Below are 14,882 nucleotides of genomic sequence, written 5' to 3' on the forward strand. Positions count from 1 at the left end.
TTTGTCTCCGTGTGCGTGTTTTTTATCAGTGTTTATGCTTTGTCTGAATCTCTTTTCTGTAATCTGTACTAATTTTAACTTTTTCTACACATTTTAAAATTTACTTTCTATTATCCTTTGCAGTGTTCAACTCTTCTATTCTCGTCGGTAACGTTACAAATCATAACCAGTCTCTGTCTCAAGTGCAATAATGGCTCCAGATTTATCCATTGTGGAATTTCATTCCGATGACAGGAAGTATCGCTGTGGTTATTGTAAAAAAACTGACTCAATCATCAGGCATGGTACTTAAGTTTGTATTTTCTTATTGTATGTGTTTAGAGTTAGTTTCTTAGATCAGCATGAAGGGACTAAAACTACACTATGAATAGCCACTGCTGCTATTTGATGGTTGTGCAGTTTCATAGCTGAAGAAAACAGTTTGTACTTTTTTCATCATGATGATGGCACTAACAGATCACCTCTGAAGATGAGCCCTTTAAAGGGTGTCATTTCTTTTTCTATCTCTATGCGTTGAATTGAGATGCAGGAAATGACCCACATTTAAAAACTCAAAGAAGCATAGGTAGTAGTTTCAAGCTTATGAATCAAGGAATAGCGCAAATTCCTACCATGGACATGTAATCCAATTTTAACCGTGCATGCGGTTCAACTTAACGTGCGTGAGGTAACTGAGGCAAGACAGCCAGGGGGTGCAGCGGCGCCTTTATGTAAACTGGAGCAACCTGTAATAGAGTACCGCTTCTACTCGTTCTTTACCTATGTGCGGCTCTGAATCCTGATGATGATTTTTCAGTCAATTATCCTTCATCATTATGAGAATTTGAGGGATTAAGGAGAATTGTGCATTAATAGTACTGGTGTGTTTCTAGGAATGTGGGCACATCAAATGTCGGTGGAAGATTACCAGTGTCTTATAGACCGGGGATGGCGAAGGAGTGGCAGCTATTGTTACAAACCTACAATGAATGAAACATGCTGTCCTATGTATACTATCAAGTAAGTTATTTATGTACGCTCATGAAGGACGCTACTTTTGCAACTTACATTGCCCCTATCAGACAGTCTGACTATGTCAGGAAGGGACACAACAATTTTTTACTGGGGAGTGACTCCTAGTCAAACCAGTGTAGCCCCTATCCGAGTTTCTGAATCGTTACAATTCAGGGATACACTCTCACTCAAATTGTGGTGAAAACGGGACAGAGAGGCAAGGATAATGACGTGCAGTCCTCCCTTTTCAGGCGATTTTCTAAACAATTTCCGCGGATTTTCTTCAGTTGCCGGAAATTTTGACGCAACATTTTCGCTCGTTTCATACGTCATTTTGAAAAAATGAATTTTATAGACCCAATCCGAGATTCTGAATCGTTACAATTCAGGGATACACTTTCACTCAAATTGTGGTAACAACGGGACAGAGAGGCAAGGATAATGACGTGCAGTCCTCCCTTTGCGGCGATTTTAGCGGCGCGCCAGCCAAGGAGATCGCACGGGACAGGACCCGAGTAATTGCTGGAGTGTGGCGCGCCTTCAATCCGGCTGGCAGCAACATGCTTACACCCGTGGTCGAATAGTCGTATCACTGCGCCTGCCGTAAATGAGTTCAAATATCCTTTCCTACACGCGTAAGGAAGTTTATTTAGCTCCGACTGCAACGTTTCAGACCTCAAATAATGTCTTATTTTTAATCATTCTTGTTACGAAAGGCAAATACAGTTTTTCCAAAGAATTTCCGCGGATTTTCTTTATTCGCCGGAAATTTTGACGCAACATTTTCGCTTGTTTCATGCGTCATTTTGAAACAATGAATTTAATCTACCCAATCCGAGATTCTGAATCGTTAATATTCAGGGATACACTTTCACTCAAATTGTGGTAAAAACGGGACAGAGAGGCAAGCATAATGACATGCAGTCCTCCCTTTTCATGCGATTTTAGCGGCGCGCCAGCCAGGGAGATCGCACGGGACGGGACCCGAGTTATTGCTGGAGTTTGGCGCGCCTTCAATCCGGCTGGCAGCAACATGCTTACACCCGTGGTCGAATAGTCGTATCACTGCGCCTGCCGTGAATGAGTTCAAATATCCTTTCCTACACGCGTAAGGAAGCGTATTTAGCTCCGACTGCAACGTTGCAGACCTCAAATAATGTCTCATTTTTAATCATTCTTGTTTCGAAAGGCAAATAAAGTTTTTCTAAACAATTTCCGCGGATTTTCTTCAGTCACCGGAAATTTTGACGCAATATTTTCGCTCGTTTCATACCTCATTTTAAAAAAATGAATTTAACATTTGAGATTATTATGAGGCGTCAAGCATATCATGCTGAAAAATAATTCTCAGGGGAAAGAGATCCTACCTATCTTTTCTAAGGTATTCACTGTTTTGTGTACGTAAACCGGGTTTTGCGCCACTCGCTCAGCGCCAAAGCACTGTACATTGCTATAAGTCCCTTTCCCTCCCATTACACACCAGCATCCCCTATTACCCCCCTCCCCCCTCGAAGATGTTTTATATTTATTTCTTTGTATTATTTTTGGTCTTTATTCATGCAGAGCTTTTAGCCTGTCAATATGTTGATTATTGAGAGAGTTCGCTTGCTCAATTTTGCAGATGTGCAGCTCTAGAATTCAGGTTAGCAAAATCCCATAAAAAAATTCTCAAGCAAATGCATCGATTCTTGGCGACAGGTGATAGGAAGCGATCATCAATTCGAGATTCCTCTCCGGGTAAGATTTTTAATATACTTTTCCGAGGAACAAAAAACTTGATTGCAACAAGGGATATTAGAAAAAGAAGAAAGTCACTGAGAATACAAGGAAAGAATTCTATGGCATGATTTTGTCTCCTAATGAAACCAGTAATTGAACTTGAAAAGGCTTTAGATGTAGTGTCTTTTTGCAAATCCGAAAGTTGGTTTTATTTTTGCTTTCAGGTACCGATATCTTTTACCTTTTCATTCCTTATCGAAGGAAGGATTTTCTTTTATGAAAAGGGAGTACCGATTTTTTTTCAGGGTGAAGCCTTTTACTTTGGATAAGTGCATAGAAAAGCACTGCACGCTTTTTGTTTTTGGATAAAAGGTAAAGGCTAATCACAATACTGTTTGCTTGAGGCTCTTGATCTAATTCTTAACTTTAAAACAAGACCTTCTGCAGGTATCTAATTTTATTATTACCAAAGTGACAACGTTCCAGTGTGTAAAGAAATCATACTCTCATGTTTTTCCAGCCTCTTGTGTTTCAATAAAAAAGCTCAAAGCAAGGAACGCGAAAAATGAAAACTTTTACGGAAAAAAGAATGCAGCAGAAGGGAGTTAACTTTAAAACAAGACCAGCATGTGCAGGCATTTCTAATGTTCATGATGAATGCAAACTTCAAGAAATAGCAAAATTTTGTCATTAGTTATCATTTTCAGTGTATTTCAGTGAAAGGCACTTACTACAGAGAACTGATAAATGTTTAGTAAGATGATCATTGCTTTTTCTTTATGTCAGCGTTTATCAAAAAGGTGAGAAACGATTGCGCAACTGCAAACTCTGATCCGACTGACTGAGCTGGTATGCCAATATGTGAGATACTGTTCATTTTATAGAAACTGCTCTTGCGTGCCTAACTGTCATCACTTATTCTCTCTCTGTTGCATTCTTTTTCCCATGAAAGGTTTGATTGTTTGCTTTCCCCGCCTTGAATTTCTTGGTTAATAGATGCGCACACATACTCAATGTACTCTTTATTTTTGAAATACTGTACTTTGGTTGTTTTAAATCCTAGACCTGCACAAAGTCTTGCTTTATAGCCATGGATTCAATCTAAAGCCTTGCACAAACCACAAACCAAAAACTGAAACTTTTAGAACACCCTATTTGTTATCATTTTATGAAGTTTTATCAAATGATTTCAAATATCAGTTCCAGATGGCACAGGAATAGCAATTTGTCATGGTGATCAAGTGACACATTTTAAAAAACTCAACTATTGTGGTGTCCTCATTAATTTTTTTCTGTGTCAATACCTGTTTATCCAAATGGAAAAGTTGCTTGATACATATGTCTACTATTTGCCTATTTTGTTCTGAGCATTTTATCAATCATTCTAATTATGTATAATTAGAGATTCAGCAGGAGAAGTATGCGTCTAACTACGCATGTATTTTTAATTCTCAGGTGGTGCAGTAGAACTGATTCAGGATATTCCACAAGAAAGGCGATCTCAAATTGAAACTTCTAGTATCCAAATAGATGCTGGATCACCTGCTGAAGGATCAATTTTACACTGTAAGGGTTTTGTGATTATTAAGCTCTGATATAAATTAAGTCGAATTTTGTCCTTCTTCTGAGTTAATTCTTAAGGTGATTCGTCAAGCTCAAGTGACGTGGTCGAACTGGCATGCGATATATCTCATTGATTAGGTCAAAAATCTCGGCAGATTTTGAATTTTTAGCAAAAAAAGGACTACAGCCCCTGCACATGAGCCTAAAGAATCATTTTAAACCCAAAAATCAGCAAAATTCAGAGGAATGAAAGCAGAATAGTGTTTGGATAAAAACCTCACACTCGGTACAGAAATCGATAGCTGAATCGAATGCGAGGTTTTTTCTAAACACTATTCTGCTTTCATTTCCCTGAATTTTCCCAATTTTTGGGTTTAGAATGATCTTTAGGCTAATGTGGAGGGGCTATCGGCTTTTTTTTGCTAAAAATTCAAAATCTGCTGAGATTTTTGACCTAATCAATGCGATATATGGCATGCCAGCTTGTCCACGTCACTTGAGCTTGACGAATCACCTTAATTGTGCAATATTTTGGCAGTATCTCTAGGTTGTAGCAGGAAGGAAACAACAAAAATTTTCAAGACAAAAATAAGCTAATTTACCAGACTTAATTGGAGTCTTATTAGGGCCAGGAGAAAATGTATTTAGAGATCCTGCTTGCTTAATTTCAGCAATTTAATTGGATGAGGCGAAAGTTAAGTTTGATGATCAGCGTTATTTTTTGCGCAATAATGATGGATGAACAACTTCTTGATAATACTTTTTGCTCAATGATGACTGATAAATGGCAGACCAAGCAGTTGGCAAAGCAAGTTTTGTCAAAAGTGGTCTTGTTTACGAACCAGATTGCTCACATTTCGGTCATCAGTTATCCTGCATTAGGCGAATTTTAGTATCAACTTCCAAAAATTTACTTTTACCCTGTAGAGAAAGCAGTTTGGGGTCTCTAATGTTTATTCTCTGGATCAAAGGGTAACTAAAATCCTCGCAGTTAACAATCTGTGAAGAAAATAATGAAGCACTGATTTTATAGTATCGTTATTTTGAATCTTTTCTCTTCCCCCGCGTCGAGACTTAGATCTTGGGGATGATATATTTTTCTTTTCTTTTTAAAGTTCTGAAAAAAGATGTGGATGTTGTGCCACGTATGTTACCTGACAAATCCTCAATTGGAAACATTTAGTAGTTTATGCAAGAAGTTCACCGTGGCCTCCTTACAAACAATACATTTTCTTCCCCAACCTTCACCCTCGTCAGGATGAAAAATGAATGCAGTCGAGTAACTACTAACATGTTTTCTATTTTTTTGTCGTTTTTAGCAAAGAAAACTAAATTATCTGAAAGTATGAAAATGGAAACAGAAGAATCCACAAAACCCAAATCTTTAGAAACCAAGTTAGCTCCAAGCGGTAAGTGGTCCATGTTGAAATAATTAGAATTGAGTATGCTTGTTAAAGGGATTTAAGATTTAGGGCCGTATTCAGAGTGGCTCCTTAAATAGCCCCTTTCTTCCTTCATTAACCTCCAAGATAATCCTGCTTTCATCAGATTTTTGAAATGTAACCAGGTATGCAGGTGTATGCAGGTTCTTAATATTACATGCTGAAATTATGAATTTTCTTATTTGAACAGAGTAAATTTGTATATCATGTCACAGAAAAGAATCTGTGTGTACCTGCTTGAATTTTTTAAAAATTTTTCGCATCAAAAATGAAATTTAAGATTTGAAGCTCCTTCAGATCAGAAATGTTAAATATGACATAAAATTGGAGATGGTCTTCAAAAATTTAGACAGAACCTCTCAAGTTCCCAAGGTCACTCAGAATTTATAATCTAATTGTTCAAAAATAATGCTGCTGCCGTAATGCTAATTTCAATGACCAAGCAGATCGTAGAGTGATTTTTTTTGTAACTCTTATTGCATAGATAATATTAAATCTAAGTTTTACAAAATAAAAATAGGAGATGTTTTGTTTCTTGCAAATATGATCTGGTCTGCTCATTAGTCAATTTATGTTTATCATCATAATCTGCGCAGGTGAAGAATGACGAACAAAACAAGCCCTTTTGTTTTGGTGTATAATTGCTCTTTACTATTTCAGAATTAAGTACCAGAGTTTGCGGAAAAGCAAAATTCAAAAGGAGAGAAAGGAAAAAACAAAAACTCATAAGTCAAGGAATGACTCCAGAAGAGGCTGAGGCATTGATGAAAGAAAATCGGCTGAAGAAATCACAGCCAAAAGGGGTAGAAGATTTTGTAAATGCACCTATGCCAGAGAATCCTGCACACCGATTAGAGGTTTGTTTTAGTTTTTTAAAATATTTTGTTCCCACATGAAATTCAACGAAGCACTGAGGCAACTACGCACAATGATGCATGCCAGTCTAAATCTAGAATATAGATTTAAAGGGTTTAGGAATTGCAGATAAGTGGTAATATTCAATAACTCCCTCTAGCTGAATTTGAAATGATGACTGTGTTTTCAAGGGTGTTTATCAGTCCATTTTGCACCAGTTTATCAGACAATCAAATTTTTTCCCAAGTATCAGGGTCTATAGGATTGAAAATCTAGGGATGCTGGGACTCATCAGGGAATTATTTTGACATCAGAGGAAACCTTAAGAAATGTCGTTGGATCAGCAAAAAATTCCTTCTCCATGGAATTTTTGTGGAATACAATTAAGTTTTCTTTTAGTGTTCAGAAAAACTTGGAGTTCTGTGGAAAATTGGAAACAATTACTCAACTAAGTTTTGAATGCCCTACATTTTGAGCATTGGGTGTTCTCAATCCAAAAAAAAATATTTCAGATGCTTCTCACCACTGAAATTTCATTTTTCCTGGAGTACATCAAAGTATTCGAAAGTTAAAGCAAGTGGCCCCAAAAGACGTTGCCTCCAGAAAAGTAGTGATAGGAAAATTTTCATCTTCTTTGCTAAAAATCATGAGATCATCAGATTTCTTTTCCGCCCCAACTTGGCTCTTACTCTAAATATTTTTTATTTTTGATTTCAAAAATGTTGCAACTATCGACAACATTTTTTCTGAAAATTGTTGATAACTACACTAGTTGCATTTTGCTAGGATAAAATATGTAATGATTATATCTATTTGACTATCTAAAGCGGAGTCTGATAAGTACTTAAGTTTATTATATCTTAAAGGCTGAAGTTGAGAGATTCTTTCAAAGAATCCAAGGCTTAAATTGTTTCTTTACAAATTTTCTCAAAATTGTATGAAAGCAGTCGAAAAAATGTAGGTCCTCTAAACGCTTTCATCTGTTTAGGAAGTCCAGTTTTTCCATGGACACAGGTTCTTGCTTCTGTTTTGTTTTTCATTTGTCAACCCATCCCGTAACTCCACCTTTTGGTAATCAGTCCATTGATGATTGCTCTGTACTTCACCCTGTATGTTTTTATTTATAACCTTTATAAGTATGTATTTTTCATTCTTTATATCATTTTCCATCCTTTCAATTTTCGGTTCTCATAGGAAAGTTTGTTGCACAAGGTTGAGAAAAAGAATGTAGGGATTCTGGATCATGCATCCAGCTTGGTCCAAGGGAATGAGGAGATTTTTGAGCGTGGAGAAGAGAACAGTAAGGCTGTCAGATTCTTTTTGTATTTTTTGTTTCAACAAAATCGTTGAGGTGAAAAGGTAAAATTTCTTGGGAGGAATATGATTTTAATCTTCTGGGAGAAAGTAATTTATACATTTTGGTAAAAATGGGGAAAACCAATTTATTTTGCGGAAAAGCATTGAGCTTCTTTGCACCTCTGGTTCTGAGTGCTCTTGTAAAAATTTAATTTTCCGAATTCTCGTCTCTCGACAAATCTTTGGAAAAATTCAATTATATCATTAGAACACCCCTATGCTCTCTTTTCCATCAGTCAATGAATATTTGCACCAAAATCCTTGGAAAAGAATAATATTTCGGTAATTCAGAAGCAAAAGAAAGAGTAAAAAAAAAAAAAAAAAAAAAAAAAAAAAAATAATAATTTACCTTCATTTGGTTTGCTTGTTATCTAAAGTTACTGAAAGACTCGTTTGTCATTCATGTTATTTTCCCAGTTTTATGTAGCCTTTAACATTTTTTCACCCGGATGAGTTATTTTTGTGAATTTAAACAGCAATTAATGATGTGTAGGTGCGAACAATAGCTAGTAGCGAGCTGAGTTCCTGTAAGGAAGCAGAGTACGAGATTTACCAAAAGTACCAAACAACAATTCACAAAGATCCCCCTGAGCGATGCTCCATGCGCCAGTTTACGCGCTTCCTTGTTGACTCACCGCTTCAGGTACTTGGTTTCTGTTGAAAGCGATTCAAGCTGTTCAACGAAGCAAATATTAGAAGTTGCCAATTCTTGTTTGCTTGAATGGTATCTCTTGATCATTACCCAAACTAAATTTCAGGAGAGTCACAATTTTTCATAAAATTGCATTTTCTTGATGAAGCTCCAATATTTCAGTGTAAGAAAATCTTTAAATACCTGTAATTGATTATCTTGACTCAATTATATTATTTTAAAAAGGTAATGCAGTTCAGTGAAATTCTCAGACAGAAAGTGCAACAGTTGAACAATTTTTTTTTTTTTTTTTTTTTTTTGAGTTGAGAAAAAACATTTTTTCAAAATCAAGCAAACAAAAATTAGGCTCGATAAATATTTGCTGTAGAATCTTTTGCAAAGTCACAGTACTTTCAATCATGAGGCAAACATACGCAGGTTTCAGAAGAAACTCACATCTGGATTTCATAAAAGTCAGAACATTTTTCCCTATCCTGTTTTTCAGATTATTCCCCCTAATTTCCTTCCTTGGTTGTTTTTATACCTTAAAGGAATCCTGTCTCAATTGTTATTAAAAATTAAGTCAAAGGGCAAGGGAGTTAATCGAGGGCATAAAAACGATGATCCTATTCTCTGTTCTGTGGCATACTCCTGAAAGTTGAAGTCCTTGTTTGGATATTTCTGGTTGTTTTTGAGTATGTAACATTTTCTGTTAATCTCTACACCGAACAAAACATGGATCATTTACCTGTGCCGTGTGTCTCAAATTTGTCTGGTTATATCTGTGTCATCTCCGACGAAGCGAACCATTGTTTGAAAATCCCTGTTTTTATAAAAAGAATTCCCAGCTTTTTTTTTGGTTTGTGCCTGAAACTGTAAAAAAGAACAATGTTTTTCAGAAGTGAATCATTCTTGAGTTATTTACTAACTGTGCATCTCCTATTAAAATATTAATATCCTTTCATTTTTAAATTTGATTCTGTTAAGATAAAATTGGTGAGAACTCGCTCAGAAGAGTTTGAGGAAACGTTTGATGTGAGCTGGGCTCTTTACACTAAGTATCAAATGGCTGTCCATAACGACCCTCCTGAGGAGTGCACGCGAAAATCTTACTCTGAATTTCTAGTCCTTTCTCCACTGAAGGTATGTTCTTTCTCTCACTATGTTGAGTTTCTGTATCACCGCTACCAGCCCAGGAGTCCCATAAGAAACTTTTCAACTTTTAAGGAGATTTAACACAGATGAACCAGGAATCAGGCATTATTTTCTATTTTCAAGTTAAGATGATATAAATTCTTGTGGAAATCTGACAGAAGTTAATTCCTCAAGTCATAGGAGATACTTATAAAAAGCTCGTTTTTCATATACTTTTATTTTGAAGGCGCGTTCGAAAGATTTTTTTCATCAAATGCAAGTTATGCAAATTACAGTGAAGGTAATGAGGTTGTCTAGTAACTTCTGCTGTTGTCTCCAATCCATGGTTTTGCGTGCTAAATTCATTGTAATGAATAATATTAATAAATCTGTAGAGTTTTTACAGTTTGGGTTTTACAAAAATAATTACATTATGAGTTGAGACGCAGTGCATCCTGAAGAATTTTAGCTCAAATTTTTTAAGAATTGTCTCCAAATTTTTCAGTTAAAGCTTCAAGTTTGACAGAATCCAGTCTTTTTTTGGTTATTATTTCTATGAATTCTGGTTTAGATAGCCCATTTTTAGATTGCTCTCAGTTTCAATGAAACTTAGCGTTAGATTTAGCAGTTCCCCAATAATTCTTTGTTGTATGTTTGCCTCATGAATGAAATCTTTCATTTCTAGTAGATTAAGATCCTCTTAGTATTTAAATAATTTAAAACAAAATATTAAAAATCAAAATCCAAACTACTTTAGTTAGCAGTTCAAAATGAGAGTTAATGGATGATTATTTAAATGCTCTACTGTTATAGGTGTCTCATTTTCTTTTATATTATCTTGGCAATTTTAATGCCGTAATCCATTCAAGTCTTGAGTCCTTTTGTAAAAAAGTCCACAAAGGAGGACGCATGCTGAAACTCGAGTGCTGATGTACCATGAAATTGGTCAATTGCATTGCTCTAACTCGAGATGCCAAGTTGTCGCTTTTCTAACTGAGATTTCATCTCAAGACTGTTAAAATTGAGTCGGTAATGAAGAAAACAGGTAGACATTGGCTCTCACTTCTTGTGGCACAGGGACAGAGGGTGCTAGTGAAGAGAGACTATACTGTTGCTCATTATCTTGGACTGTTTCCATACAATGCCAGCATTCTGATTTTAATGAACATCATTTTTAACTTAGATGTAATGTGGAATATGAGAAAAAATATAATATTTTTCGTCAATTGAGTATATTCCCATGCACAACCATTTATTTTTTAATGATACTGAAAGGGTAGTTATGGATTATTTTGTAATGGACCACTAGACAAGGTACGAATTTCAGCATTCTGATACATGTTTCTTCACCAAAATTTCATGTAAAACAGGATGCGCACAACGAAAATTACAGAAATCAACTCCTTCCGAAGATATTTAATGATTATTGGTGCATGAATTGAAACCACCCGCTCATGAAAACTCAATGCTCTACGTGATTCATATCGCGCGCTAAACGTTATCATGATCGTCTCTGCGATAAAAAAATCTGGCAACCTCAATCTTGACGCTCTGGCTCAGCTATAGCAAATTACTTATAGTTTGAAAAACATAAGGTGGGAAATGAACATTGCTCAATTGAGAGGCATGCTGAAACCGTTGTAGTGCGCGATTTGACTCGCGTAGAGCTTTGAGTCTCATTGTGAGCGGGCAGTTCAAATTCCTCGTAACCAATGTGAAATAAAAATGTTAATAACTCCATTAGGAGTTGGTTTCAGTAATTTTCGTTACGCGTATCGTGTTCTACGTGAACTTCTGGTTAGGAAACATGTATCAGAATGCTTAAATTTGTACCTTGTCTAGTGGTCCATTATGGGCTCTTGAAGTTTTTGAAATATCTCATCATAAATTCATGAAAATTATCAAGTGAAGAATAGAAATTTTTGTTTTATTTATCTTGTTCATTATCTTTTATGGCTGAAAGGCATCAAACTCTGCTTCATATCCTCTTTTCATTCCTCTTTATACTTAATGGACCACCAGACAAGGTACGAATTTAAGCCTTCTGTTACATGTTTCTAAACGGAATTTCACGTAGAACATGATTTTCTCATTGAAAATTACTGAAATTAACTCCTTACTAAGATATCAACGTTTTTATTGTACACTGGGCACGGAAAATTCGAATTGCCCGGTCACAAGAAACTCAATACCCTAAGTGAGTCAAATCACACTTTACAAGGGTTTTGGCAGGCTTCTAAATCGAGTATTGTTCCTTTCCCTCCCTTTATTGTTCAAAGTGCAAACAAATTACTATAGCTGAGCCAAAGCGTTATGATTGAGGCTAATATATTTTTGTATTGCAGAGACTGCCATGGTAACGTTTAGTGTGCAATTTGACACACGCAGACCCCTGAGTTTTCATGAGCGGGAGGTTTGAATTCATGCGTCAAGAATCATTAAATATCTTGGATAGGAGTTAGTTTCAGTAATTTTTGTTCCTTGAATTGTGTTCTACATGAAATTTTGGTTGAGAGACATGTATCAGAATGCTTAATTTTGTACCTTGTCTAGTGGTCCATTATAATTTTATGCTTTTTTCATAACATATTCTTTTTTTCTCAGTTTAAACTAGGCAATGGAAGTCCTCCCAAAGGTTATGGATCTTTTCACCAACAATATTGGTTGGATGGGAAATTAATAGCAGTGGGAGTCTTGGATATTTTACCAAAATGTGTATCATCTGTTTATTTTTTTTATGACCCAGACTACAAGGATCTGACACTGGGCACCTATGGATCTCTAAGGTACATAGTATTTTTGGTCTACACCGGGTTGGGCCAAAAAAACGCTCCACCAACCATCAATTTTTCAATTTTTGAGTTAATGTGTTCTGATTTGGACCGTTGTCCTTATCCTTAAGGGGGAAAACCTTTTTTATGAGGGGAGGGGGGTGATCATGACCCCACAATCCTCCAGGAGGGGCCAGGGAGGGGGGCTTTTTCCCAAAATGTCAACTTTGTCAAGTGGGGGGACTCTTCACTTGTAACTCGCGTATCAAGTGTTTTTTTTGCTCATCCCGATAGCCAATTTAGAATTTATAAATTAAGAATCTCATGTACAAAAAAAAAGAGAAAAAAAAGAAATCATATATTATAAAACAACTTAAAAATTAACTTTGGCTCTGCTGTAATTTAGAACAAGAAACCAATCATACTGCTTGATTTACCGATTTAAAATAAAAGCCCATTTCAAAAGTTTTCAAAATTTTTAAAAAAATGGATTTAAATTTTTTTTTTATCTGATATAGGTGCCAAATTGATTTTTTCTGCTATTTTAAAGTAATATTTTGTCTACTATATGTACCCTTTTATAATAAAGTTTTCCTGCAAATTTTTCTGGTATGGTGAAAACTTAACTCTTAACTTTTAACTTAACTCTTTGAACTGATGACTGTTAGAGCAAAATACATTATTGAATAATAGTTGTTTCATCATGACCTTTCCCTTACTTGATTCTAATTTTTGTGTCTCTTGTCTTTCCAGAGAAGTCATGTTCGTCCGTTCACTGCAAGCCTTCTCGCCCAGCCTACGCTTTTATTACATGGGATACTACATTCACTCTTGTCCCAAGATGCGATACAAAGCGAATCTCTCACCCTCCTTTCTCCTCTGTCCAGAAACTTACGAATGGTTTCCAATTAAAGAATGCCTTGCCAAGCTTGATCAGTTGGAAAGTTCTCAATATTGTAGGTTCAACCCAGATTTGGATGCCACAGATACAGAGGGTGAAACAGATTTAGGAAAAGTAAGTATTTCTTGTCCTCTTAGAGTTTAAAAAGCTTATACAGGAAGAATGGTTTGTGCAAGTATTTGATTGTTTCACCAACCTCTTTCTTCACTTGAAATTTTCGAAGGCGAAGACAAAATCTTTACGGGAAATAGGTAGAAGAACTATGAATCCTGTGACTTTGTAGAACTTTTGGTACTAAACTTGGATGCAGAGTGAAGCTTTATTTTTTTGCATAAAAATTGTAATTGTTCTGTGACAGTGCAGGACATACAAGGTTACAAGTTTTCTTCGATCTAAAAATACCCTGACTTTTCAGGGTTCTTTAACACAATATTCCCTGAATTTTCAGCATTTCCCTCCGGCATAATTACTCATGAAAATGCTCTCACAATAAATGTTCAGTGCAAAGTCTCTTGAATTTGAAAAAATTCAAAATTCAAGAAATTAAAGGTAGTAAGCTCTACTTTTTTGTCAGTAGAGTAGACGTGATAAAATCTAATTAAATGCCTTGACCAGAATAAATAATTTCAAGCGTTGCCTATGAGAATGGAGAGGCCGTAACTACTCGGTTTCATGACATCAAACTAGCAGAGTAATGGCTGTGTCAACCAATCAGAGCCGCCTTCGATCGGCCGAAGTTGCATGAGCGGTGCGTTTCAATCTTAGTAGGGTAACGATTTTCGGTATTCAGTCGTGATCAGCTTTTATTTCCTCAATTATCAGACAATGTAATTCATGAACTAGGCAGTGTTCTGATGTGAAATTTTATCTTCTTTCAAAAAGGTTCTCATGAATTTTTGCATCAGATCAACCCCTGAAAAGATATTAGCACAAAAGGAATATGTGTCATGCCCATAAGAACACATGTTAAATCGCGGCAGAGTTTCATTTACTAGCATGATGTCACAGAATCGTAGTTACGGCCTCTCTACTCTTGTAGGCAACGTTTCAAGGTTCTGCAGCATAATTACTTGACCTTTTGGGTTTGGCCAAATTCCCTGACTTTTTCAGGTTTTCAAACACTTTACAAGAACTTATAACCCTGCAAATGGTCTTTTGCCTCATCCCTGATTTCAATTTACTTATTTTTCAGGTGACAGTGTTTTACTCAAGTCGTGTGATGTCTTTTACGTCTTATTTGCGACTAGCTCAACTTGAAGATGAGCCCGAAGAAGTCGAAAAAATAAAAGAATACGCAATGCTAGTCGGTAAAAAGTGTGCCAATCGAATGCTCTTGCTGCGAACGAATAATTAGCTGTAAGACAGCATGTATCATAGTGAGAACCGTGCTGTGAGCATATTCTGTTTTGCTCGAGATTGTTTTTTTTTATTGTTTTTTAACCATAGTTTATGGAATTAGCTTCAGAGAAGAAATTCCTTTTAATTAATATAATTGAATTTTTACGCAAGCCCAGACT

The 14,882-nt window shown here is 36.0% G+C and overlaps 1 protein-coding gene across 3 annotated transcripts; it reads left to right on the plus strand.

Moving 5' to 3' along the window:
• The first annotated feature begins 28 nt into the window (after positions 1-28).
• Ate1 (arginyltransferase 1) lies at positions 29-14,873 on the plus strand. Of its 3 annotated transcripts, XM_019045326.2 has the most exons (11): positions 29-284; positions 873-999; positions 2,615-2,730; positions 4,168-4,278; positions 5,595-5,684; positions 6,378-6,574; positions 8,422-8,571; positions 9,547-9,702; positions 12,298-12,479; positions 13,218-13,479; positions 14,558-14,873. In XM_019045326.2, exons 1-11 carry the CDS (start codon positions 191-193, stop codon positions 14,717-14,719), a joined length of 1,647 nt encoding a protein of 548 aa, XP_018900871.1. In that variant the 5' UTR covers positions 29-190; the 3' UTR covers positions 14,720-14,873. The 3 variants fall into 3 exon arrangements, with proteins under 3 accessions (XP_018900871.1, XP_018900872.1, XP_018900873.1); XM_019045327.2 differs by lacking the exon at positions 8,422-8,571 and having other exon boundaries at positions 30-284; XM_019045328.2 differs by lacking the exon at positions 9,547-9,702 and having other exon boundaries at positions 32-284.
• Positions 14,874-14,882: the final 9 nt, after the last annotated feature.

Source organism: Bemisia tabaci, chromosome 7 (assembly GCF_918797505.1).
Source record: "Bemisia tabaci chromosome 7, PGI_BMITA_v3".
Lineage (NCBI taxonomy): Eukaryota > Metazoa > Arthropoda > Insecta > Hemiptera > Aleyrodidae > Bemisia > Bemisia tabaci.

What these genes read in the sequence shown, in the direction of transcription:
- Ate1 (XM_019045326.2), top strand. Translation starts at nt 191, where the DNA reads ATGGCTCCAGATTTATCCATTGTGGAATTTCATTCCGATGACAGGAAG. An exon ending in TTGTTGACTCACCGCTTCAG is followed by an intron (nt 8,572 to 9,546) that starts GTACTTGGTTTC and finishes GATTCTGTTAAG; the next exon opens with ATAAAATTGGTGAGAACTCG. An exon ending in GTGAAACAGATTTAGGAAAA is followed by an intron (nt 13,480 to 14,557) that starts GTAAGTATTTCT and finishes CTTATTTTTCAG; the next exon opens with GTGACAGTGTTTTACTCAAG.